Raw genomic sequence first — 22697 nt, 5'->3', positions numbered from 1 at the left:
TATTCACAATAGCCAAGACTTGGAAGCAACCTAAGTGCCCATCAAGGGACGAATGGATAAAGAAGATGTGGTATGTATACACAACGGAATACTACTCAGCCGTAAGAAACGATGAAATCCAGCCATTTGTGACAACATGGATGGACATTGAAGGTATTATGTTAAGTGAAATAAGTCAGAGGGAGAAAGTCAAATACCGTATGATCTCACTCATAAGTAGAAGAGAAAAACAACAAAAAACAAACATATACAAAGATTGGATTGGTGGTTATCAGAGGGGAAGCAGGGAGGAAGGAGGGTGAAAGGGATGACTAGGCACATGTGTGTGGTGATGGATTGTAATTAGTCTTTGGGTGGTGAACATGATGTAATGTATGCAGAAATAGAAGTATAATGATGTACACCTTAAATTTATATAATGTTATAAACCGATGTTACAATAAAAAGAAAGAAAGAAAGAAAGAAAGAACAGTGAAATTGGCCGGGAACAAGGAGGTGGGGTGAGGTGGGAACAGAATGAGGAATCAAGAGGCCCTGACCGGTGAGAGGCACGGGACAGGATTGAGCTAAGGGGCAGGCCTAACAATGAAGATAAACCCTTCTAATATCTAACACAGTTGCTGGGAAGCAGACCATGGATTAGAGTCTAAAAGGCCACCACTGGGCTTCCAAACACAAGAGGCTTTGTCCACTGTATTCAACAGATTGTCGCCAGGGTCTCTGATTCAGGCAGATATGCTTTACCCCTAAGGGTAAAGCAGGGGCCCTCGACTCCTCAATTACTGAACACCTCTTTCTCTAGGCTGGGCATGGGCTAGGTTCAAAAGCTAAACTGATGGAAAAACAAAGTTCTTGTCCTTAAACAGCTTTTATTTTGTACAGTACAGTTCCCCAACCTCGGCACTATTGACCCTTTAGACCAGATAACTCTCTGTTGTGGGGGCCATCCTGTGCACTGTAGGATGTTTAGACGCATCTCTGGTCTCCACCCCACTAAAGGCCAGGAACACCCTCCCTTCCCCCAAGTCATAACCACCAATAATGTTTTCAGACATTGCCAAATGTCTTCCAGGGGCAAATTTGCTCCCAGGTTGAGCACTACTGGTGTGTGGACTGGAGCAGGGAGCGACACCTGAATAAGTCTATGTCTGCCTAGAACTTGTCAGAGAAGGTTTTGCAGAGCAGGCAACTCTTGTGAGATGGGAGAGGGAGGGAGCAGTGGGAGGGCAGCAGGTCTTAAGGGCAGAGGGAACGGTATATGCAAAGACCCAGAGATACGTGTGTGTGCATACACTTGTCCCTCTGCAGTGAGGAGGAACATGAGATTCTTGGGGAGGGGGTGAGAACACCACAAGCTACAGCCCTGAGGTGACTGGCAGTGATGTGAAGATACTGATGCTTTAGTAAGGGCACCCAACTACCAAAAGTTTTCTCTCAACTGAGATCAGCTGGCTAGCCCAGGGTGACTAAAAATTGTATACTGATTGGGTTTTTTTTTTTTTTTTAAAGATTTTATTTATTTATTTTTTCCCCCCAAAGCCCCAGTAGATAGTTGTGTGTCACAGCTGCACATCCTTCTAGTTGCTGTATGTGGGACGTGGCCTCAGCATGGCCAGAGAAGCAGCGCGTCGGTGCGAGCCCGGGATCCGAACCCGGGTTGCCAGCAGTGGAGCGCGCTCACTTAACCACCAAGCCACGGGGCTGGCCCTACTGATTGGGTTTTTTTTTTTTTTTTTTTTTTTAATTTTTTTTTATTTTTTTTATTTTTTGCCCCCAAAGCCCCAGTAGATAGTTGTATGTCATAGCTGCACACCCTTCTGGTTGCTGTATGTGGGACTCGGCCCCAGGATGGACAGAGAAGTGGTGCCTCAATGCGCACCCGGGATCCGAACCCGGGCTGCCAGCATCGCAGCGCGCGCACTTAACCACCAAGCCACAGGGCCGGCCCTACTGATTGGGTTTTAATTTCCATTTTGAGAGAATGAAGGGGTGGAATTAGATGATCTCTCAGGCCTAGTTCCAGGGCTAACATTTTATATAAATGTAATTTGTCCTTTTTAGAAACTTGAGGTATAATTTACATATCATAAAACTAACCTGTTTCAATGATTTTTAGTACATGTACTGCAATAATCCAGTTTTAGAACATTTTCATCACCCCAATCATTTTGTTATTCTTAAACCTCCTGGCCTAAGGGAGAAAGAGTAGTAAGGATCCCCTTTGACACCTTAGCAGTCTACATCCACTACTTGCTTCTTGTTGTAGCTTTTCCCCGTCCCTTGGGAGCAGCTGTGTACATTTTCTTTTCCTAAATCAAAGGTGCTTTGATATAAAAAGATCCCTCAATATGTGTGTGCGTGTATTTATTTATTTTGATAAAAGCACTAATTACTTGGAAACCCTCTCCTCACACAAACATGTTCATACTCTCACTTCACATGTCCTTTGTTATAAATAGCCAGGAATTGTGGGAAGAATATCAGGGGATTTATATTCCAACAAACTTTTGCCTTGAAATTCTTGTGGATCACTCATCTTTATTAAAGAAGTGTGTGTGAGATAAAGATTATCTGGTATGACAGCCAATGCATAACTATAGAATTTACCCCAGAACACATTTAGAGGATAAATAAAGCAGCAGAGGGAAGATTTAACATCAAGGTGGGGCACCGGCAGGATCGTCCTGATTCTCCCTCAGTAGTTACACCCCACTCTCCAACTGAGACCCTGGGTTCTCTGTGACCCAACACCCAGACCTGGATCTCTTCACCCTGTCACTGTGCATGGTCAGGTCCTTGGTCAGCTTCTTCTGGGACCCCTCACCAGCCAAATGTCTACCATCATTCCTCACGGACTGCTTGCTTTCCTTGTAGGTCACGCAGGCAGTCTTTGTGATTTACATGCAAGTAAGGGGAAGGAGAAATACAAACGCCTTCCTTCTGAACAGAAAGCACGAAGCTCTGCTTTCACTCCCCGTGGTGGAGTCTGTGATGCTGGTGAAGGTTTGAGCTCTGGCGAAAGCTTTTCCCACACTGGCCACACTGGTACGGTTTCTCTCCAGTGTGGATCCTCTGGTGCAGTTTCAGGGTTGACTGCCGCCCAAAGCAGTTTCCACACTCGCCGCACGTGTAGGGTCTCTCCCCCGTGTGGACTCGCTTGTGTCTTTTCAGCTCTGAATTCCATGTGAAGCTTTTCCCACAGTCATCACATTTGTAAGGTTTCCTTACTGAGCGGGTCAGCTGGTGGCCAAGACGTTGCACATGACTGCTCAGACTTCTTTTACTTCCTTTGCCTTTCCTCAGCTCTCTCAGTGTGTGGCTCTTTAGGGGGCTACTGATGTATTCCAGTTCCCTGCAATGTCTCTGGTAGTGAGCAAACGGCTTTTGGGCATTTGGAGGGCTGACCTGCCTCCGTGACAAGCGGGGTTCATTCATATTCGTCCCTCTCGGTTCAGGACTCTGGAGACCATTCCCTTTGGCTCTGCCAGCTGACAATGCACAGGGCTTTGCTCCTTTAGCCCCCTCCTGTTGCGGGTTTTCCTTGTTGTCACTTTTCATTCTGGTGGCCTCTATAATTAGAAAGAATATGTATCATTTTCTGGGCTTCGAAGAAAGAACCTCAGCAAAAGAGTTATGAAGTATACTGCAAGTTTTCTCAAAGTGTGGTCCTCCACTGGCAACTTGCGTTAGACTCATCTAGGGCACTTGTTAAACAAAAAGGCTGCCCTTGCATCCCCATGGCTGCTGAGTTGGAATCTCTGTGGGTGTGACCTGGAAATCTGCAGTTAACAGGCTCCTGAGATGATTCTGATTTATATTAAAGTTAGGAACCAGGTTCTTCAATTCTCTTTAGGGAAAGGTTTAGGAAAGGAGAAATAGGGAAAAGCAAACCCATCAGACCTGAGTATCAACTAAGGAATGAAAAGAAAGAAGAGAGTTGAAATTTCAACACTGCAAATAGACTCTCACTTCCATGGACAGTGAATGACCACCACCGTCTCTTCAAATAATGGTAAATCCAGTGAATGTGGCATTTTCTTTCATTACAATGTTGACGGCATTTGTGTTTGGAAACTGTAATATGGGCTAGACATGTATCCTAATTACAAACTCCCCAACTGCTGACCATCAGGAGTGAGGATCAGGATGGAAGTGAGCTGGAATGGCCTGTGGGCAAGTCAGATGATCTAGAGCTGTGCTATCCCATAGGATTCCTGCCATGCGGGAAATTAGTGTGTGTCTGCACGCACGCACGCGAGCTATGCAATACGGCAGCCACTAGGTATATGTGGCTACTGAGTACTTGAAATGCAGCTAGTGTGACTGAAAACTGAATTTTAAATTTTGTTTAATTTTAATTAACTTAAATTCAGATTTAAATAAGCATCCCATACAATTATGGTCAATTGCTTTTCAACAAGGTTGTCAAAACAATTCAATGGGGAAAGAAGTCTTTTCAATAAATGGTGCTGGGACAACTGGATTTCCACGTGCAAAAGAATGAGGCTGGACCCCTACCTCACAACACATACAAAAATTAACTCTAAATGGATCAAAGACCTAAATGTAAGAGCTGAAAGAATGAGGTTGGACCCCTATCTCACAACATATACAAAAATTAACTCAATATGGATCAAAGACCTAAATGTAAGAGCTGAACTAATCCCTCTTTGAACAGAACATAGGTGTAAATCCCTCTGACTTTGGATTAGGTAATGGTATTTCAGATGGCACAAAAAACACAAGGTGACACAGAAAAAATAGATAAACTAGACTCCATCAAAATTAAAAACATTTGTACTTCAAAGGATACTATTAAGAAAGGGAAAAAACAACCCACAGAATGGGAGAAAATATTTACAAATTATATATAAGGGTCTAGTATCCAGAATATATAAAGAACTCTCACAACAACAATAAAAAACTAACCCAATTTAAAAATGAGCAAAGGATCTGAATAGACATTTCTCCAAAGAAGATGTACAATTGGCCAATAAGTACATGAAAAGATGCTCAACATCATTAGTCATTAGGGAAATAACTCAAAACCTCCATGAGATACCACATCACGTCTAACAGGATGGCTATAATCAAACAAACTGAAAATAGTAAGTAAGCAAGTATGTGGAGAAATTAGAAGCCTCACAGACTGTTGGCAGGAATGTAAAATGGCACAAGCCGCCTTGAAACAGAGTCTGGGATTTCCTCAAAAGGTTAAACATAGAGCTACGGTATGACCCAGCAATTCCATTTCTAGGTACATACCCAAGAGAAATGAAAACATGTGTCCACACAAAAACTTGTACACAAATGTTCAGAGCAGCATTATTGATAATAGCCAAAAAGTGGAAACAACCCAAATGTCCATCAACTGATGAATAAACAAAATGTCCGTATAATGGAATATTATTCAACCATAAAAAGGAATGAAGTATTGACACATACTACAACATGGATGAACCTTGAAAACATGCTAAGTGAAAGAAGCCAGTCACAAAAGATGATGTAGTGTATGATTCTGGACAATGAAATGTCCAGAATAGGCAAATCCAGAGACAGAAAGTAGACAGTGGTTGCCAGGGCTGGAGAGGAAGGGATGGAGAGTGACTGCTAATGGGTTTCTCTTTGAGATCATAAAAATATTCAGGAATTAGATAGTGGTGATGGTTGCACAAGTGTGTGAACATACTAAAAACTGCTGAACTGTACACTTTAAAAGGGTGAATTTTATAGTGTGTGAATTATATCTCAATAAATAAAATTTAAACAGCCACATGCGGCTAGTGGCAACTGTATTGGACAGTGCAGCTCTGAAGGAAGGCACTGTTGGATCTTAGGGATGAGGAACATGAGAATCTACCCTCTTGGGAATCAAATGAAAGGAGATGGAGACTGCACACACACCCAGCTGCCTCTGCTGAGGCAGGAGAAGGGAGTGTGTGTGGTCTACTTTCTTCAGGACCATGAAAGACATAGGTCATGGGGCAGGACCTCAGCCAGGGTCACAATGCTTTTCTACTGGACGCCCCAGGTCTTCTCCATCCCTGAGTTCTGAGAATAATCAAACCAAAGTGTTTCACTGAATGTAGCAAATCTTAAGGAATTAAGGCTCTAGTCTTCTTGTAAACCTCTTCTCTAACCTGCTGACCATATCCTGTACTCACATCACCAAGACTGGCCAAATCGTTACTGTCATTCAGTGTTAGAGATCACAGGACTGTGAGAGTAGGGCCAGCAATTACAATGGCATTGTACCAGAGATAGATAGGGAAATGGACGCAAGAGTTTAAAGCACAGACAATGTCACAGGAAGAGGAAGAGGCAGAAAATAATATGGAATGGAGCTTTTTCTCAGTGACAACATTCTTGAGGCCCTTCTAAACATAGGAGCATTTTAAGTGACGAAACTCAGCCACAGCTTGCATGGAAGTTCATCAGCGGTCACATGTGGATATGTTTTCACTGTAAGAAGCTCTGAAAGGGACAGAAAAAGTAGGCACTAGAATAATCCTGTTGTGCACTGGATTGTCAAATAGTCATTAACATAAAATGATAAAAACATACTTTATATGTATAGCATCGCTACCATTCTAATTAGTGAAATTTGTTAGGGAATAAAGATCTACTATTACATTCAACATTCAAAAAAAATAGCTAGTCTATGGCTTTTCAGAACCATGAGATGCTTTGATGGAGATAAATGACTGATGGGAGGGAGAGAAGAGGCACACAGTGTTTACCTGTTCCAACCAATTTGGGGGTTGGTTCCCGAAGGAGTGGGGATTTTTCCCAATGATCAGGGCTCAGCTGGTCCTGAGATCCTGCCTGTGAAGGCTCCTCCAGTGAGCTCTCTCTGGGATATCTCCTAGGAGTTTGCAGTTGAAAGTTTGGCAGTTCCTGTTCTCCAAGCTGAGATCCAGTTTTCTCCAGGAGCACCTTCTGCCCCTGCATACAAACGGCCACCTAGGAACAAGCCCCATGCATTAGAGAATAACCTGAGGGCTGACTGAGGGCAGCTTGACCTCTCACTGCTCTGTAATGATACCTTTACCCTGGGAATTCCTGATAACAGCCTGGAGGTCAACTTTGATAGAGACCACTGAAACTCTCAAAGGAAGCAAAGGGAAGGACATACAGCATGACCAGAACGGGGCTGCTTCAAATCAGCCTATACTTCCTGAGAGGATGCCCCTAAAGCTTGGGCTTTTCTCTAGGCCTGGAGTCAAAGCCATCAGAGAGCAGGCACAAATATCAGTGTCAGTTATGACACTGGCCCAGCAGATTCCCACCCTCTGCCCACCACCTCCCTACTTCTGCTGGATACAGGCCCTGTAGGATCAGGAAGCAGTATGGCGGAGGCCGTTAAAAACCACCCTTATCTAATAAATTGTTCTGCTCAAGGCTCTTCTGGTAAGGAGATCCCAGTAGTAGTAAGGCTCTAAGAGGACTGTCCCATCCCTGTTCCCTAACTGCTTCTATTTCCCAAAGCACATGGTTGTCTGCTTCCTGCCTAGGCCCCAACTGGGGTCTGACTTGGGGGTGGGGATTGGAAGGAATACTGGCCAACTGAGCTGTAACTTCCTGATCCAGAGGCAATATGCAAGACACTTCACTGGAACAAGGTCCAATGAAGTTCCCCCCAAACCAAATTCCTAACCCACAGGATGACCCTGTCTGCTAAGAATCCTGATTGCAGGAAAACTTCAAGAGGAATGGACGGGGGGTGGGGGGGGGTGGGGGTGGGGGGTGAGGAACCTATTAGCAAAGATTCAAGAACTTTACTTGATTCTCCACTTCCTCACTGGAGGGCCCCTGGCTGGGTTTTCTAAAAACCTGTTACATTTCCCTGGCGGAGGGGTTCCCAAATAGAGGCCAGAATCAATGTTTGAAGCCATCTGGTCCATTTCCAGACTCTCTCTAACTAGGGAGGGATCCATAGACCAAACACTATCCAGATGAAAAAGAAATTCTGGGGACCACGAGAAAGGACTCGCCTTACCCACTGCTTTGGTCTCTTGGCTGCTCTGTGAAAATCTTCTACCAGGGTCACAATCTCCTTGCTGCTCATTGGACATTGATGCCTGACCCGAGCCTGGATCTCCGGAGGGAGGATGTTCAGAAACTGTTCCAGCACCAGCAGCTCCAAAATCTGCTCCTTGGTGTGCACCTCGGGCTGCAGCCACTGATGGCAGAGCTGTCGAAGCTGGGAGAGTGCCTCTTGGGGTCCAGACACCTCTTGATAACAAAACCGTCTAAAGCTCTGGCGAGACAGCTCAGGATCAGGGCAGTCTTTTTGAAGAGCAGGCCCCCGTTTCTCTTCTAGCTTTGTTATTATGTGTCTCTCTTGCTTGGAGGAAGCCTGAATGTGGGACTGCGAGCTCAAAGTTATCTCCATCTTAGCCGCCATTTTGGGGCTCAGGAGACAGCTTCTCTTTCCTTGTAAACAACTCAAACCTTCGGGATCATGGCCCTGGAAAATGCTAGAAAGATGCTAGAAAGGAAGCTCCTCTGAGGATGTTGGAGAGGACACGATGAAGACAGGGCCTTCTGATTCGCTAGCCCTGACCCCAAACACCTAAAGACAACACAGTCCTTGGGAGTGGGAAGAGTTTGTCTTTCCGCCAATTTCTTGAACTGTCTTGCAAAGCAGAAAAGCCATAACGTCCTAAAAGGAAATCGGGGGAAATACTGCTTTTATTTCAGCGATAAGCACACGAGGTCTCAGAGGAAATGCGCAATACGACCTAACAGGCTGCCAGGAACCCCTAGGAAAAGTTCCAGTTGTCATACAGTTAGCCCGCACCAACTCTCCCGCATCTTGCTTAGACCAACCTGGAGCATCTCGCCAGGAGCTACAGGGTGAGCCTAGGGGGTCACGGCGACGCCGTGGGCTGGGAGTCAGCGAAAGCCTCCTGCTCGCGAGCGAGGTAGACGGAGGGAGGCTCCGCAGGCCCAGCTGCTCCGGCCTCCGAGGGTGCTCCGCTCCGGCTCCGCGCCCCAGCTGGCCCAGGCTTCGCGAAGCTGCGGCACTGCGCCGCGAGGCTCAACTTCGTGGTCAGGTGCGAGCCGCGGCAGGCGCCTGCCACGGCAGCGTCCCCGACAGCCCCGCACCCCACGCCCACCTGCAGCGCACTTACCTCTCTGGGGAACGGGACCCGGAACCCAGGAGTCAGGGCTGGGGGCGGCGCCGAAGCCGCTCGTGGAGGACACGCCCACTGGCTGCCGAGGAACTACGCCGCGGGAGGGCCCGCCTCCTCCCCAGATGGATTGGCTCCTCGAGGGCGTTCTCTTTCGTCTATTGGCTGCTGCTTCTGTCGCTGCTGGAGAGGAACGGCGCCAGCCGTCGTAGTGCACCCCGGGAGTTGTAGTCCGCTGGCACTGCTTGGGTGCATGCGCAGTGGGCGGACTAGCGCGGGGACTTGCGACGCTGACTTCCGCCCGCGGCTGAGCGAGCTTACCGGAGTTACGAGCGCGCGCTTTCGGTAAGTGCTCTGCTTCCTCGCGACCGGGGGCTCGGGGCCGGACCCCACGCCGGCCTGGGAGCCCCTTGCCGCAGGGAGTCTTTTCAGGGCGGTTGGGCAAGGGCCGGGCGCCCTTCGCACGCTCCGCGGTCACCTTCCTGCGCCCCGGCCCTTCGTCCCGGTGCCTCTGGCCCACCCGAGACGGCCAGGTCGCGTCCCGATCCCTGTGGCCGAGCCCAGACTCCCTCTGGCCTGTGGCCCTGCTTGTCCCATCCCCTTGTCGCTGCACTGGGAGCCTGCGGACTTGTTTCCCTCTCCACTTCAGCCACAGTACCTAAGCCTAGCGCTGACTGCGCTGGGAGTACTCAGTGCATAACTTGCCGAGTGAAAAGTCAGTCAGCCCGACCCCCATTCTCATCCTGCTTTCCGCTGAGTGTTTGGGTCAGCGCCAGAGAGAAACACATTTCTGAGACGCCAGCATTTTAAAATTAACTATGAATGGGATGTTCAGGATCAAGAGGACTGCAGGTCCGCCTTTTGCATGAAACTAGGATAGCATTAAATTATTCTTCAACCAGATAAGGTGCAGGATGTACGACAATGTGTAAGGCAAGGGGGACAGGTTCTAATCCTGGCCTTGCTGCTGAGGACCTGTGCTCTGACCTGCGTTTTTGTTAAAGAGGACCGCTAACAGTCATGCCTTTGATCTCTATCTCTAGCCACTCCAGCCATTGAAATGTAAAAGGAATATAAATGAAAGTGGTTCGTGTGCTTTGGAAGAAAGGCAACCTGAATCCCTTTCTTTAAAAATAATTTTTTTAGTCCTGTAAACAGGCTCACCCTTTTGATGGAGGAGTGCACTGGAGAGTGGGACGTAACTGCAGATAGCTCCAGTCTTCCATCCTCCCAATTCAGCCATTCCCAGGAAATTTGGAACTTCTCCCACCCTACCTGTATGTAAAGTCTCACAGGAGAATTCCATCAGGCCCAGCCTATGTCAGATGCCCATTCCTGGGATAGGGGGAAGGGTACTGTAATGAACAGCCTCACCAGACCCCATGGAATAGAGAGGGGCTCTTTCACAAAGGAAGAAGATGCTGTGCTCAGAAGTGGGGAGGGAATACTGGAAGATAAAAGCATACAGGAGACCAAAACAATCATTTACATTCACATTGTACATGTGGTGGTGGTGGTAAGGAAGAGGGTGTAATAATGGCGAAGAGGAGAATGTAATAGTGGTGAAGAGGGTATTCGAGAGGCACATATATGCTATTTTCTCCTTAAGAGAAAGTGGTAATTGGGAAGGTGGGTGCAGGCCTCTTGAGGGTAGAGGAGAGCAGGGATAGGACCCTGCATGTGAGGCCCGTGAGAAGGAACAGCTGGCTACACTGTGAGGAGTAGTTTGGGGAATTCATCAGCAGACACAGGAATTTGGCTGGGGAGAAAACTATGTTTTTTGATATTTCTAGTGCTTTGGATCCTCGTCTTGGATTATAGAGGCAGTAAAGGAAAAGGACAGAAATAAATTACAGGGAGCAGAGTGAAGAAATATGGGATAGTTTTATGCTGCCTTTTTCCAACCTCTTCACCTCTCTTTAAAGTTGAGCCTTTTTCAGCTGTGAGTCTGCACACCTGTGACACTCTCATGTTTCTGATTCCGGAAAGACACTCCTGTCACTGGTATCCGGGAGAACCACTTCCCAGTGATATGAGAAGAGATAGAATCTGATCCCGAGGGTGGAAGTGGCAACCAGTGAGCCAGTTTGTTGAAGTAAATGATGGCTGCAACAAGGAGCCCCCAGGCAGACCCATCCCCAAGCAAGGACTGCACACAGGGACAGAAATCAGCCCTTCATAGCAAAAGGCCTGACTATGAAGCTTCCCGCCAGCGCTTCAGGCAGTTCTGCTACCAGGAGGTAGCTGGCCCCCATGAAGCTTTTAGCAAACTCTGGGAACTCTGTTGTCAGTGGCTGAGGCCTAAGACACACTCAAAAGAGCAAATTCTGGAGCTGTTGGTTTTGGAGCAGTTTCTGACCATCTTGCCAGAGGAGATCCGGACCTGGGTGAGGGAGCAGTGTCCAGAAAATGGCGGGGAAGCTGTGGCTCTGGTTGAGGATGTACAGAGAGCGCCTGGGCAACAGGTGAGAAAAGGAAGGCAGAACCTTGTGGTTTTGGTTATGAAGAAATTGGGGTGAGGAGCACAGGAATCCACTTACTGGAGAGGCGCTCTGTTCAGAAATGCATGGTGGTATATGCACCAGAAAGTATTAGCTGTCTTGGGTTGGCCCTGTGCCCTTAGTCTATGGGAATAATTTCTCATTTGCTGAAATAACTTGGACATTCATATAGTCAGTGAATGTTTAGAGTCCATAATTAAAGTGGTAAAAACACTCAGAAAAGTTCTCCAAAAAAGGCCAGGGAAAGGACAACTATTCTTTACTCAGAGGGTCAGGAAAATTAGAGGTGTTGGTGAATTAACATCTAATATTTCTTGCTAGAAGATTCCTTGAGGGCAGAGTGCCATGTGTTGTACACTAAACAAAGTTTTATTAGAGCTGGTCCTTGCTGCCTGGATAAACTGGTCAGTCTAGGACACGGTGAGTTTCCCAAAATATCCACTCGTGGAGGTAGTGGGGCAAGGCCTCTCCAAGGGAACATTTGAGCTGAGATGTGAAGGAAAAGAAGGAGCCAGTTGTGTCAAGAGCTGGGAGGGCTGAGGGCACAGCACCCTCCAAGAGCCTCAGGTGGGAGAGGACTTGGCTGATATTTGAGAAAGAAGTGGGGACTTGTGGCTGGAGCTTCAGGATCAAGGAGAAGAGTGGTATGAGAGAAGATGAGAGAGGAAGGCAGTGGCCACTTTATGCTGGGCCTTTCAGGCTGCAAAGAGGAGTTTGGCTTTTATTCTACGTGCAGTGGGAAGCCGCTGAATGGTGTTAACATGGATGGATGTGATCTTACATTTTACAAGATCTACTGGATTCCGTGTAGAGAGTATGGGTTAGAGGATCCAGGAGCAGAGAAGATGCAGGGTGGCAGTTAAAAGGCAATGACCACAGTCCAGTCCAGAGGATAGTGTCCTGGACCAGGCTGGAGGGTGCGGAGAGGGAGAGAAGAGGATCGATGCAAGGGATCTTTTGAAGATAAAACTGGCTGGACTTGGTGATGCATTGGATTTGAGGGGAGAAGAAATGGCAGTAGTGCTGAGATCACAGGAGCTCTCTAAAGAGAAAGCTGATGTTCTCACTTCCAACACGTGTACACTACTTTTAGCACTTCTGGTGTGTCGGGCTCTGTGCTAGGTGCTTTCATGTAAATAATCTTACTTGAGACGAAGTGATTGAGACCAAATTCTGTTCATTTTTATTTTATTACATTGGCCCTGAGAATATTTCTCTTCTGCTTCCTTATGTCTCATATCACTTTTTAATGCCACTCTTAGGGGTTGTAAAGTCCAGCTTAGGCAGGAATTTGTAGTGACAGATGATAGGGTCTGTTCCAGGTCCTGGATTCTGGGAAAGACTTGAGAGTGCTCTTTGAGGAGACGGCGCCTTTAGGAGGAGCCAGAGAATCACTGAGATCCCACCTGAAACAGAGGGTTCATCCAGGGGAACGGAATTTGAAGGGGTCACAGAGCTCACACCATAGACCATGTGAACAGTCAGAAGGTAAGCAGAAGCCTCTGCCCTCAGCTGAGGTGGGGGAAGAACAATCATCTATTGGAAATGCAGTCTGCCCCTTGGTTCCAGATTATGCCTTTGAAATATAGGCAAAAGACAAGATTTCAAATTTTAGTTGATGGTAATAGCACGTGAAATAGGGGTGGAGATCATTTATGTGTTAGCCTAATTCTCTTTTATTTCAATTTAATTCTATTCCTTTTGAATCAGGCATATTAAAGAGGAACATGTTTACCCTCACCTTCTGCATAGCAGTTCTTCATATACTTAAAGACATTAAACCCCCTTTCCCATCCAGCTTAAGTTCTTCCAGAACAGATTTCTATTATTTTTGCTTTTTTCCAAAGTTGTATTTGTTATTTATACTGGTCCTAAGTATTTTAGAAAAATTTTTTTGATTAAAACAATTTTTTTAAATTGAAGTGACATTCACATAACATAAAATTAGCCATTTTCAAGTGAATGATTCAGTTGCATTTAGTACATTCACAATATTGTACAATCAGCACCTCTATCTAGTTCCAAAACATTTTCATCATCGCAAAGGGAAACCCTGTACCCATTAAGCAGTTTCTCGTCATTCTCTCTCTGTGGATTTGCCTGTTCTGGACATTTCATAGAAACAGAATTCTACAATATGTGACCTTTCATGTCTAGCTTCTCACTTAGTGTGTTTCAAGCCTGTATCACCACTTTGTTCCTTTTTATGGCTGACTAATATTTCATTGCATGGCCAAACCAAGGCTCTATCTTTAGAGGTCTCTTTCTGTGAAGCACTTTGGCTGCGTACATTTCTAGATAGTCTAACGGCCACTGCTGCCTTTTTTCCTTAACTGAAAGCTGCCATTACAGGTTGCTAAGTAATTTTTAAAACGCAGCTCATCTTTATATAACTCAAATCCTAGAGGAAAACTTTTTGTCTTCATGCTGTTTAAATTGGTAAGCTTCTGTTGATGACATGAAAAATAGTGTGAGTTTTATTTGCTTTTTTTTTTTTTTTTTTTTTTTTGCTGAAGGAGATTTGGCCTGAGCTAACATCTGTGCCAATCTTCCTCTATTTTTCAGTATATGGCCCACCACCAGAGCATGGCTGGTAACAGAGTGGTGTAGGTCTGCGCCTGGGAACTGAACCCGGGCCGCCAAAGTGTAGCGTGCTGAACTTAACCACTAGGCCACTGGGGCTGGCCCTTGCTTTTGTAATTTTTGAGTGAGGTAAATACTCTATCAATATATTTGTAAACTTTGCCACTTAGCATTTATTTCCTTTTTCCTTGGGAACGTCTATGCTCTGTGGTATGTGATTTCTGTGGCTTTAAGGTCTAAGTAAATGGGGCAGGACTCAGTGTGTTCCAGGTGCTGCTCCCTCTGCTCACCGGGCCCATGGGCTGCTCAGATCCCAAGTGTTATAACCTCACAGAACTCTGAGTGTCCCTTGAAGTTCACCAAAATGAACCATTTCCTTTGTAGGACTCTTGAAGTTTGGGGATCTTGGAAAGAATATATTATCTTGGTCTGAGGAAAAATAAAAGGTTTGAGTTACTGTGGTATTTGTAACAGTACTATGTTTATCTCTGGGTGTTGGGGCCATGGGAGATTCCTTCTGAATATTCTATTAAAAATTTTTTTTTTCTATAATGTGCACATATTTCTTTAGAATGAAAAAAAAACTTTTTTCTTTTTCTTAAAGCTATTATGCCAAGAAGAATCTCGTGAAAGGAGCTTCTCAACACATGGAGAGGTCATTGGCTATGGCAGTGGTCCTCAAACTTCAGTGTGCTACAGACTCATCTGGGGGGCGTGTTCAAACAGATTCCCAGGCCTCACCCCCAGCATTTCCTATTCAGTAGATCTGAGGTGGGGCCCGGGAATATGCATCTCTGACTGGTTCCCAGATGCTACTGCTGCTGTCCCAGGGACCCCACTCAGAAACGCTTCTCTGTGGCTGTGGTAGAAGCTGCCCTCTAACAGAGGCTGTTTCTCTCCCAGCCTGGCTTACTCCGCAGGCTCCTAGGAACCTTCCCCAGAAGAGGGGTCTTCAAGACCAGGAGACAGGTGCTGTGCTCTGGATAGAAGGGGCCCAGGTGAGCTGTGGTTGACACCTTTTGTATCTTGAAGTTCCCATGTCACTTTGCACTCACTGTCACCCTAAAACCCCTACTTTTCCCGAGATGCTAGAAAGATGGCTCACGTGGTCCATTGAGCTTCTCTTGGCTTGTTTTCTTTTTTTTTTTTTAAAGATTTTATTTATTTATTTTTTTCCCCCCAAAGCCCCAGTAGATAGTTGTATGTCATAGTTGCACATCCTTCTAGTTGCTGTATGTGGGACGCGGCCTCAGCATGGCTGGAGAATCAGTGCGTCGGTGCGCGCCCGGGATCCAAACCCGGGCCACCAGCAGCGGAGCGCGCGCGCACTTAACCGCTAAGCCACGGGGCCGGCCCCTTGGCTTGTTTTCTTATTCTGTCTACTCTGCCATCATCACATGGGTCCTTACTCTGATCCTTGCCTCGGAGGCTTGACCTCCCTCTACTTTGCCCAGCCCCTGATCTGATGACTGTGGTCCTGTCTAGCCCCACCCCAGGCTAGAGCAGGGCTATTTTATCAGTAGCAGCAGACTCCGGTGTCTTTACAGGGACCAATCATGTGTGAGGACAGCGCCATATCCCTCTGTCAGGAAGGACAGACGCACTGTGGCCCTGCACAGAGGGCCCTCTACAGGGGTGTTACGCAGAAGAATGACAGATATGTCTCGCTGGGTAAGGATCTGCATTCCCTTTAGGTCCAGAATAGATGTGTTCAGTTGTTCAGAGAGAAAGAGAGACTGAAAGAATCTAAGAAGGAAGGAGACACGCAGAGGCAGTGGGGAGCCTGTTAGGTAGAGGGAAAGAAGGAAATAAACAGGAAAATACTGAGAGTAGGCAAGAGACACAGAGATAGGAAAACACAGACACTGTGACAGAGACAGAGAGAGACACAGAGACTGAAAGAAAGGGAAAGTGAGAGAGTCAGAGGGCTCACGACAGGGATGGACAACATGTGTGACAGTGAGCAAGAACAAGGGAGAGGGCATGAGACTGAAAGCAATGGGGACAGAGAGTGCAGGGAGATAAGGGATAGAGGGGGAGGGGAGACAGAGAGACAGCAAGAGAAACACAGCACAGGAGACAGACAGAAGCCATAGACTGGGAGGAACAGATGAGAGATGAATGAATGTGTGCCCACACACACAGCTATGCTATGTCCTGAGTGGCAGAGGAGATTAAAAAACAAAACAACCTGGGGCCGGCCCCGAAGTGTAGCAGTTGCGTGTGCGCGCTTCGCTGCTGGCGACCCAGGTTCGGATCCCGGGTGCGCACCAATGCACCACTTGTCAGGCCACGCTGTGGCGGCGTCCCATATAAAGTGGAGGAAGATGGGCACAGATGTTAGCCCAGGGTCAGTCTTACTCAGCAAAAAGAGGAGGATTGGCATGGATGTTAGCTTAGGGCTGATCTTCCTCACACACACACACACAAAACAAAAAACAACCTGACTGTGACAATCTACTTCTGCGCTCAGGCCCTTTGGGAGGCACCAGGAGCCCTTTTTCAAAAATCTCAGGACTGATCTCTTGCCTTCCTCAAATGAGTTCTGTCCCATCTGAGCTGCTGCTCCTCGGTGCAGCCTCCCTGAATGTCAGATTCACAGACAGATGCTCTGCAGCTGGCTTGGGCCTTGATGTCTCCTCCCTGCTTCTTCACTTGTAGGGTTTCCCAGTCATGGTCCACGTGTCATCTCTGGGCTGGATCAGAAAGAACACTAGGGACCTGTACCCCCCATATTCATAGCTACAGAGCAAGGAAGAATTTTGAGTTGCACAAGTGAGACGAGTGGAAGCCGATGAGACGCCAGCAGAGGGGGAAGAAAAAATCAGGGTGACGTGAAACAGCTGGCCTCGGCAGACGGGAAAGTGGCAGGCATGCCTTGGGCTGCTGAGAAAGCCAGGACTTTCCTGTGTGTTCTCAGTGAGCCTCGGTTTTATGAGAAACTCCAGGTGCACCAATAAAGCAGCCAGCTACGCGGGGAAGTCACTGAGCTATTGTGTTAACAAGGTTTCCACCAGACTCTGGAGCAGTGTTGAACCAAGTTCAGAAGCCTCTGGGCCAGTTCCTGTCGAGGGAGGCAAAGCCACAACCCAGAGCACTGTGCCTTTCAGGAAGAATGGGAGCTCTGCTGGCCTCACAGGTCTTCTCCAGTTCTCCCAGGACCTTGGCAGATGGGGCTGTTGAGGCCAAAGGGCCAGGTCAAGGCCCATGGAAATGGAAAGAGTTGGGGTACAGGGACATGGTGGAGGGCTCAGATAGCTACCCGTCCGACAGCAGGCAGCCAGTCAAGGAAAGTGGGAGCCCCGGCACCTACAGCCTGCTCCAGAGCCACCTGAGTGAGGACCTCTCTGCACGTGTGTTCTGGTACTGATCACCTATAAGCAAACATCCCCACACGGGGCCATGTTTTCCAGCTCTGAATCGAAGATGGTTCCTGTTCCTTCACTCTATGGGTACATTGGGATAAAGGCTATAGTGGGTACCAGTGTGAAGCCATTCATTTGGCCATGTGCAGGTTACACAGAGGGAAAAGTAGGACCTAAACTTTTATGTTGTCTGGATAACCCAGGGAGTTTTCGTTTGAGTTTTGAAATTGGAAAGCCAAAGCCAGGTGTGTTTCTGTCATGAAAGTAGTGAATTGTCTGGCTAGGTGCTATATCTAGATTTTGTCACTAGAACATAAAAGAATGAAGGTGACGTTAGCCTGGGGAATGAGTGCTGTATTCTCTATGGAAAGTGGGTGATGTCCTAGCAGGTGCCATTGTGTGAATTCAAGAGGCTGTCATTTTAGTCTAGTTAACAGGTTCCATTGCAGCTGCAGGACAATGGAGCAGAATAAGAGTGATCAAGAGTGCAGGGGCAGAGGGTGGGTTGCAGTTTTTGTTTGAGTTGTCAGAGTAGTCCTCATTGAGAAAATGACATTGGAACAAAGACTTGAAGGAGGAGAAGGAACAAGCCATGTGGCTCTCTGGGGGAAGAGTGTAACACACAGAGGGAATGGCCAGTGCAAAGGCTCTGAGGCTGGAGTGAGTCTAGGCAAGGAGGCTAGTGTGACTAGTGCAGATTGAGAGAGGATGAGAGCAATAAACAAGATCAGAGTCATGTCACATGGGGCAGTGCTATTGAAAGTGACATGAACTGAAATGGAGAGGAAGCATTTAAAAATTTCATCACTGTACATCACTGTACTATCCAACTGCATGTTTATTATATTTCTAAAAAAAATAAAAAAAAACCCTGGTTCTTCGCAGATAATTTGAGAAGCACTGTTTCAGGCCTTGTGGCCCTACATATAGAACTTTGTAAGGACTTGGACTTTTTCTGAGTGAAATGGGGTGGCTTTGCAAGGTTTCTGAGCAGAGGAGTAACACTTTCAAAAGGATCACTTTGAGTATTTCAATGTATTTGGCCCTTTACCTAAACATTTGTTTGTGTCTCCTTTTTGTTACACAGATTTTCATAGGACTGTGGCCTCCTTGAAGGCAGAATCCATGTCATGTTGATACTTGCATTTCTCAGTGGCATAGTAGGTGCTCATACATGTTAGTTGAATTGAGTGAAGGAGGTGGCCCACTTTGACAGCTGGGTTGAAAATAGACTGTAGGAGGTCAAGAGTAGAATCAAGAAGACTGGGTAGGTGGCTACAGCAGTTATCCAGGTTTGAGATGATGGCTCAGAGCAGAGTGGAGGAGAGAGGGTGATGAGAAGGGGCTGCTGCGTGCCCTTCGGAGCATCATGACCAGATGTTATCAGAACCCACTTGCCGGGACAGCTCTAGACAAATGAGCCCTCACTGACCGGCCCAGACAAGCACCCCTTTGAGGAGTGTGTGCAGTGGTCTGGAGCAACTAGCCATCTTGTCTGCTCCATTCAGACGTTTACTTCTTATTCTCAGCTTGGGATAGTAAGTGCTGTAAGTTAGTTTCTTGCATCTACACTGATGACAGGAGATATAAATAGTTGGGGATGGGTCAGATCAAGAGGTACTCGGGCATCAGAGGTGGCAGTAGGCAGAAGTATCCTATAACCAGCTCTTCTCTCCTCTGACTCTTTGCTTCCCTCCGAGTCTCGCCTGTTCACCATGCCCTCTTATGCGGCCGTAGGCCCTCAGGGATTCCCACAACTGGAGGCAGGCAAGCACTACCCTTATCGTGAGTCATATCGCAGGGGAAATGAGTGGGATTCAGGGTAAAGAGAAATAAAAAAGGCAGCTTTATTTCTGCAACTCCTTCTCAGCTGAAGAGGATGTCTTTTCCACTACACTGAAAGTTTTTGTTTTAGGAAAAAAGCCCACAGTGAGATATGTTCCCAGGAATGACAGCAGCCAGTTGTGGCATAGTTTGAGAAACTAGGATGTAAGTTCTTGGGCTGCTAAAAGCCTGCACTGTGGTATCTGGTCCTCTCTGATCTGATCGCTGTGTTTCTTGTGCCCTGGCAGCAGGTGTGCACTGGGGCTATGAAGAGACCAAGACACTCCTGGCCGTTCTCAGTAATTCTGAGTTTCATGAAAAACCCCTGACCCGTGAGCAGATCATCCAGATCTACAGGGCCGCAGCAGAACAAGTGCAGGAGCAGGGCTTTCTGCGGACCGCAGAGCAGTGTCGCACTAAGGTCAAAATCCTACAGTCGCGTTACCACAAAGTGAGGAGAGGCCATGTGCCTGAGCCTTGTATCTTTCATGAGGAAATGGATGCCCTTTCAAGCTCCTGGTCCTCTGCAGCAACTGTGGCAAGTGATGCTGTTCCTGGCCAAGAGGGAAGTGATATGGAGGCTGGAGAGCTGAGTCTGCAGAACAGGGAGCCCACAGAGGTTGGAGAAGGTACCACTGTGGGTGCTGCAGCAGGGGATGAAAAGGACTTCAGGGATCCTGGCCAGGAAGTTAGCAGATTTGACCTGTCAGTCCTGTTCCCAAACAGACTTGGTAAGACTCTTGGCTCTGACAGTCAAAGGGTGGAAAGTCCACTTAGAGACCATTAGCCTGGCAATGAAGAGGGAGCCATTTCTGCTCCTGGCCTTGTCATCATCTTGGTGTTGACTTGATACAGGCCAGGGAGTCTTGGTTTTCATGGTGTTTGAAGATTCTTTCCCTTGCTCTTTAGACTCCAATTTTGCCTTTGTCATCCTCTTTCACAGAGTCCATGTCATTTTTTCCCATGGAGTTCCACATACTTTGCTTCCTTAGATTGCCACTTAGGCCTCCAGCCCAGACTCTCTCTCCTTCCCTCCTCCTCCAGCACTGATCCTCCTTTCATGACCTAAAGCTGCACTTGCTAGCTACTCAGCAACTTGCTTTCTTCATGTTTGAGCTGGCCATTCAGGGTGGCCTTTTGTTTTTCTCTTCACAGAAACTTGGCCATTGAAGTATTGAGGATACATGTACAGACAGATTGACAGATGACACAGAACTTGACTCTTTGTTTCAGTTTTATCATTGTGTCAGATCATCCAAAAAGAAATAGGAGAAAAGTTGGTGGAGTTAGGGTATATTTGCCTGTGACCACAAATTTGGACCTTAAAAATATTGCAATTGGAAAGAGAAACTTAGGCTTTTAATTAGCAGAAGACTGAATCACATGAAGAAATCTAATTAGGATTTCTTCTTAATGTAGTTCTATTGTAACTCTTTTCTCATTCCATTTGTTTCCTTCTCTCCAGTCCATTGTATTTCTGTTCTTTCAGATTTTGAGATCAAGAATGAGATTAAAAAGAAGAATCTGAAATGGAATGACTCAGAGGAAGCAGACATGAACAAGGCTTTACAGAGAAAGTCTAGTGAAGTTTTTTGGCACTCTGAGCTAAAAAGAGGCTGGAAGGGTGAACCAATGTCAAGAAGGCAACATAGATGTTCTCCGGGGGAGAGTGAGGAGAAACCCCCATCCCAGGAGAGGATGAGTCACCAGAGACTTCCTACTTGGAAGAAGGCCTGTGCACATCTCCTGTGTGGGAGAAAGTGCTCTCAGAGTTCTCCCTCTCACCACCAGCCAGCTCCTGAACTGGAAAAAACTTCTCAATGTCACGAATGTGGGAAAAGCTTTAGCCGAGGTTCTTATCTTGTTCGGCATCAGAGAGTCCACACAGGAGAGAAGCCTCACAAGTGCAGTGAATGTGGGAAGGGCTTTAGTGAGCGCTCCAACCTCACGGCACACCTAAGAACTCACACAGGGGAGAGACCCTATTGGTGTGGGGAATGTGGGAAAAGCTTCAACCAGAGCTCCAGCCTCGTTGTCCACCAGAGGACGCACACTGGGGAGAAGCCTTATCAGTGCACTGTCTGTGGAAAGAGATTCAACAACAGTTCCCAGTGTAGCACCCACCGGCGAGTCCACACTGGGGAGAGCCTGTACAAGTGTGTTCAGTGTGGGAAAACCTTCAACAACAGCTCTCACTTCAGGGCCCACCAGAAAACCCACACTGGGGGAAAGCCTTACAGGTGTTCTCACTGTGCAAAAAGCTTCACCAAGAACTCTGCCCTCACCCGCCATTGGGGGGTACACATGAAAGAGATACTCACATCACAGGAAGGAGGAGAGATGCCATGAGTGTGCAGGAAACCTGACAGATTAATTCTTTAGGTCAACATATGTTCCTTAGAGCTTCCTTCTGCTTATGGAGAGTTCTACTAGCCAATCCCTGGCTTAGCAGTAGAGTCATTGAAAACCAGTTAAGCACTTAAGAACCCTGCCCAGCAGTAAGAATCAGGATAAGAATGATGAACTCTTTCTAGCTCTGCCCTCAACTCCAAAGTCCTGTCTCACTGGACTTCAGTTTTGCTTAAAGGTAAGAAGGCTTTAGGATCCATAAGTCCTGCGAGGAAACCAGGGTATCTTTCTTCTGAACAGACAGTGGGTGGCCAGTGGCCTGAAAAGTGTTTCTGGGCCATGCCAGGGAAGGATTTGTTTCTCATGGTGGGAAGCAACACCTAGAAGTTAACAGCCTGGATCTATACTAAACCAATAATTGACCTCTATGCCCCTACTGTTATGTACTACTGCTACCTTCAGGGAAGATCACTACTCTGTAACCCAGCCACCACCAAAATGGGAACAAAGGAGAGGAAGGATAGGTTAAGCCAGTGGGTAATATTAAATCTAAGCGACTTATCTTAGAGCAAGTGTAACATGTAGGTTAATCTTTGTAAGATTTCTCATCTTAGCATCACCCCCACCCCAGTTCCTGGTTTCTTGTCTCTTACAGTAAATGGTTTCTACAAGTTCATAAGCATTACTATTTCTGCTGAAAATAAAAGTGTTTCTCCCTCCACTTCCCTGGCCTTTGGTTGTAATTTTCTCCAGTAGAAACACACTCATGCAGAAGCCTGCAGGGTCCTGAAGGGGATCTAAGTGTAGAACCTGCTTCAAGGCAGTAGGACATGCAGAGAAGGAATAAGGGGTAGGAAATGGGGAGAGGAGGAATAGAATTGGGTTGGGAAGAGTTAGAGCTGTCACTAAGAAGGGAGATCACAGGAGTAAGGAAAATA

General features: G+C 46.9%; 2 protein-coding genes across 8 annotated transcripts; one reads left to right on the top strand and one right to left on the bottom strand.

Annotated features, from left to right (window-relative positions):
• Positions 1-2166: 2166 nt before the first annotated feature.
• Positions 2167-9189, bottom strand: ZNF174 (zinc finger protein 174). Of its 3 annotated transcripts, none has more exons than XM_087449527.1 (5): positions 9138-9189; positions 8000-8665; positions 6741-6963; positions 6409-6474; positions 2167-3569 (listed from the first exon to the last, which is right to left on the bottom strand). In XM_087449527.1, exons 2-5 carry the CDS (start codon positions 8405-8407, stop codon positions 2968-2970), a joined length of 1299 nt encoding a protein of 432 aa, XP_087305653.1. In that variant the 5' UTR covers positions 8408-8665; positions 9138-9189; the 3' UTR covers positions 2167-2967. The 3 variants fall into 3 exon arrangements, with proteins under 3 accessions (XP_087305653.1, XP_087305652.1, XP_087305654.1); XM_087449526.1 differs by lacking the exon at positions 9138-9189 and adding an exon at positions 8833-9091; XM_087449528.1 differs by lacking the exons at positions 6409-6474; positions 9138-9189 and adding an exon at positions 8833-9088 and having other exon boundaries at positions 2175-3569.
• A 246-nt stretch (positions 9190-9435) lies between these two features.
• On the top strand, positions 9436-22480 carry ZSCAN32 (zinc finger and SCAN domain containing 32). 5 transcript variants are annotated; one of them, XM_087449516.1, is made up of 7 exons: positions 9436-9482; positions 11063-11602; positions 12961-13126; positions 15125-15219; positions 15769-15892; positions 19659-20141; positions 20900-22480. In XM_087449516.1, exons 2-7 carry the CDS (start codon positions 11237-11239, stop codon positions 21757-21759), a joined length of 2094 nt encoding a protein of 697 aa, XP_087305642.1. In that variant the 5' UTR covers positions 9436-9482; positions 11063-11236; the 3' UTR covers positions 21760-22480. The 5 variants fall into 5 exon arrangements, with proteins under 5 accessions (XP_087305642.1, XP_087305645.1, XP_087305643.1 ...); XM_087449517.1 differs by lacking the exon at positions 9436-9482 and having other exon boundaries at positions 9491-11602; positions 19662-20141; XM_087449518.1 differs by lacking the exon at positions 9436-9482 and having other exon boundaries at positions 9491-11602; positions 19659-20039.
• Positions 22481-22697: the final 217 nt, after the last annotated feature.

This window comes from Ceratotherium simum, chromosome 26, assembly GCF_057802395.1.
Source record: "Ceratotherium simum simum isolate JZ-2026a chromosome 26, ASM5780239v1, whole genome shotgun sequence".
In the NCBI taxonomy this organism is placed as follows: Eukaryota; Metazoa; Chordata; class Mammalia; order Perissodactyla; family Rhinocerotidae; genus Ceratotherium; species Ceratotherium simum.
The sequence above is the reverse complement of the archived record's forward strand: the minus strand, read 5'-3'. Positions and strand labels throughout refer to the sequence as shown.

Bases quoted from the DNA above. Each gene is read 5' to 3' on its own strand.
- ZNF174 (XM_087449527.1), bottom strand. From the start codon at position 8,407: ATGGCGGCTAAGATGGAGATAACTTTGAGCTCGCAGTCCCACATTCAG. The intron at 6,964-7,999 runs GTAAGGCGAGTC...GCTTGTTCCTAG, and splicing joins CCAAGAGACCAAAGCAGTGG to GTGGCCGTTTGTATGCAGGG. The intron at 3,570-6,408 runs GTTTCGTCACTT...TTCTAATTATAG, and splicing joins TCCATGCAAGCTGTGGCTGA to AGGCCACCAGAATGAAAAGT.
- ZSCAN32 (XM_087449516.1), top strand. From the start codon at position 11,237: ATGATGGCTGCAACAAGGAGCCCCCAGGCAGACCCATCCCCAAGCAAG. The intron at 11,603-12,960 runs GTGAGAAAAGGA...GGTCTGTTCCAG, and splicing joins AGAGAGCGCCTGGGCAACAG to GTCCTGGATTCTGGGAAAGA. The intron at 15,220-15,768 runs GTGAGCTGTGGT...GTGTCTTTACAG, and splicing joins TCTGGATAGAAGGGGCCCAG to GGACCAATCATGTGTGAGGA.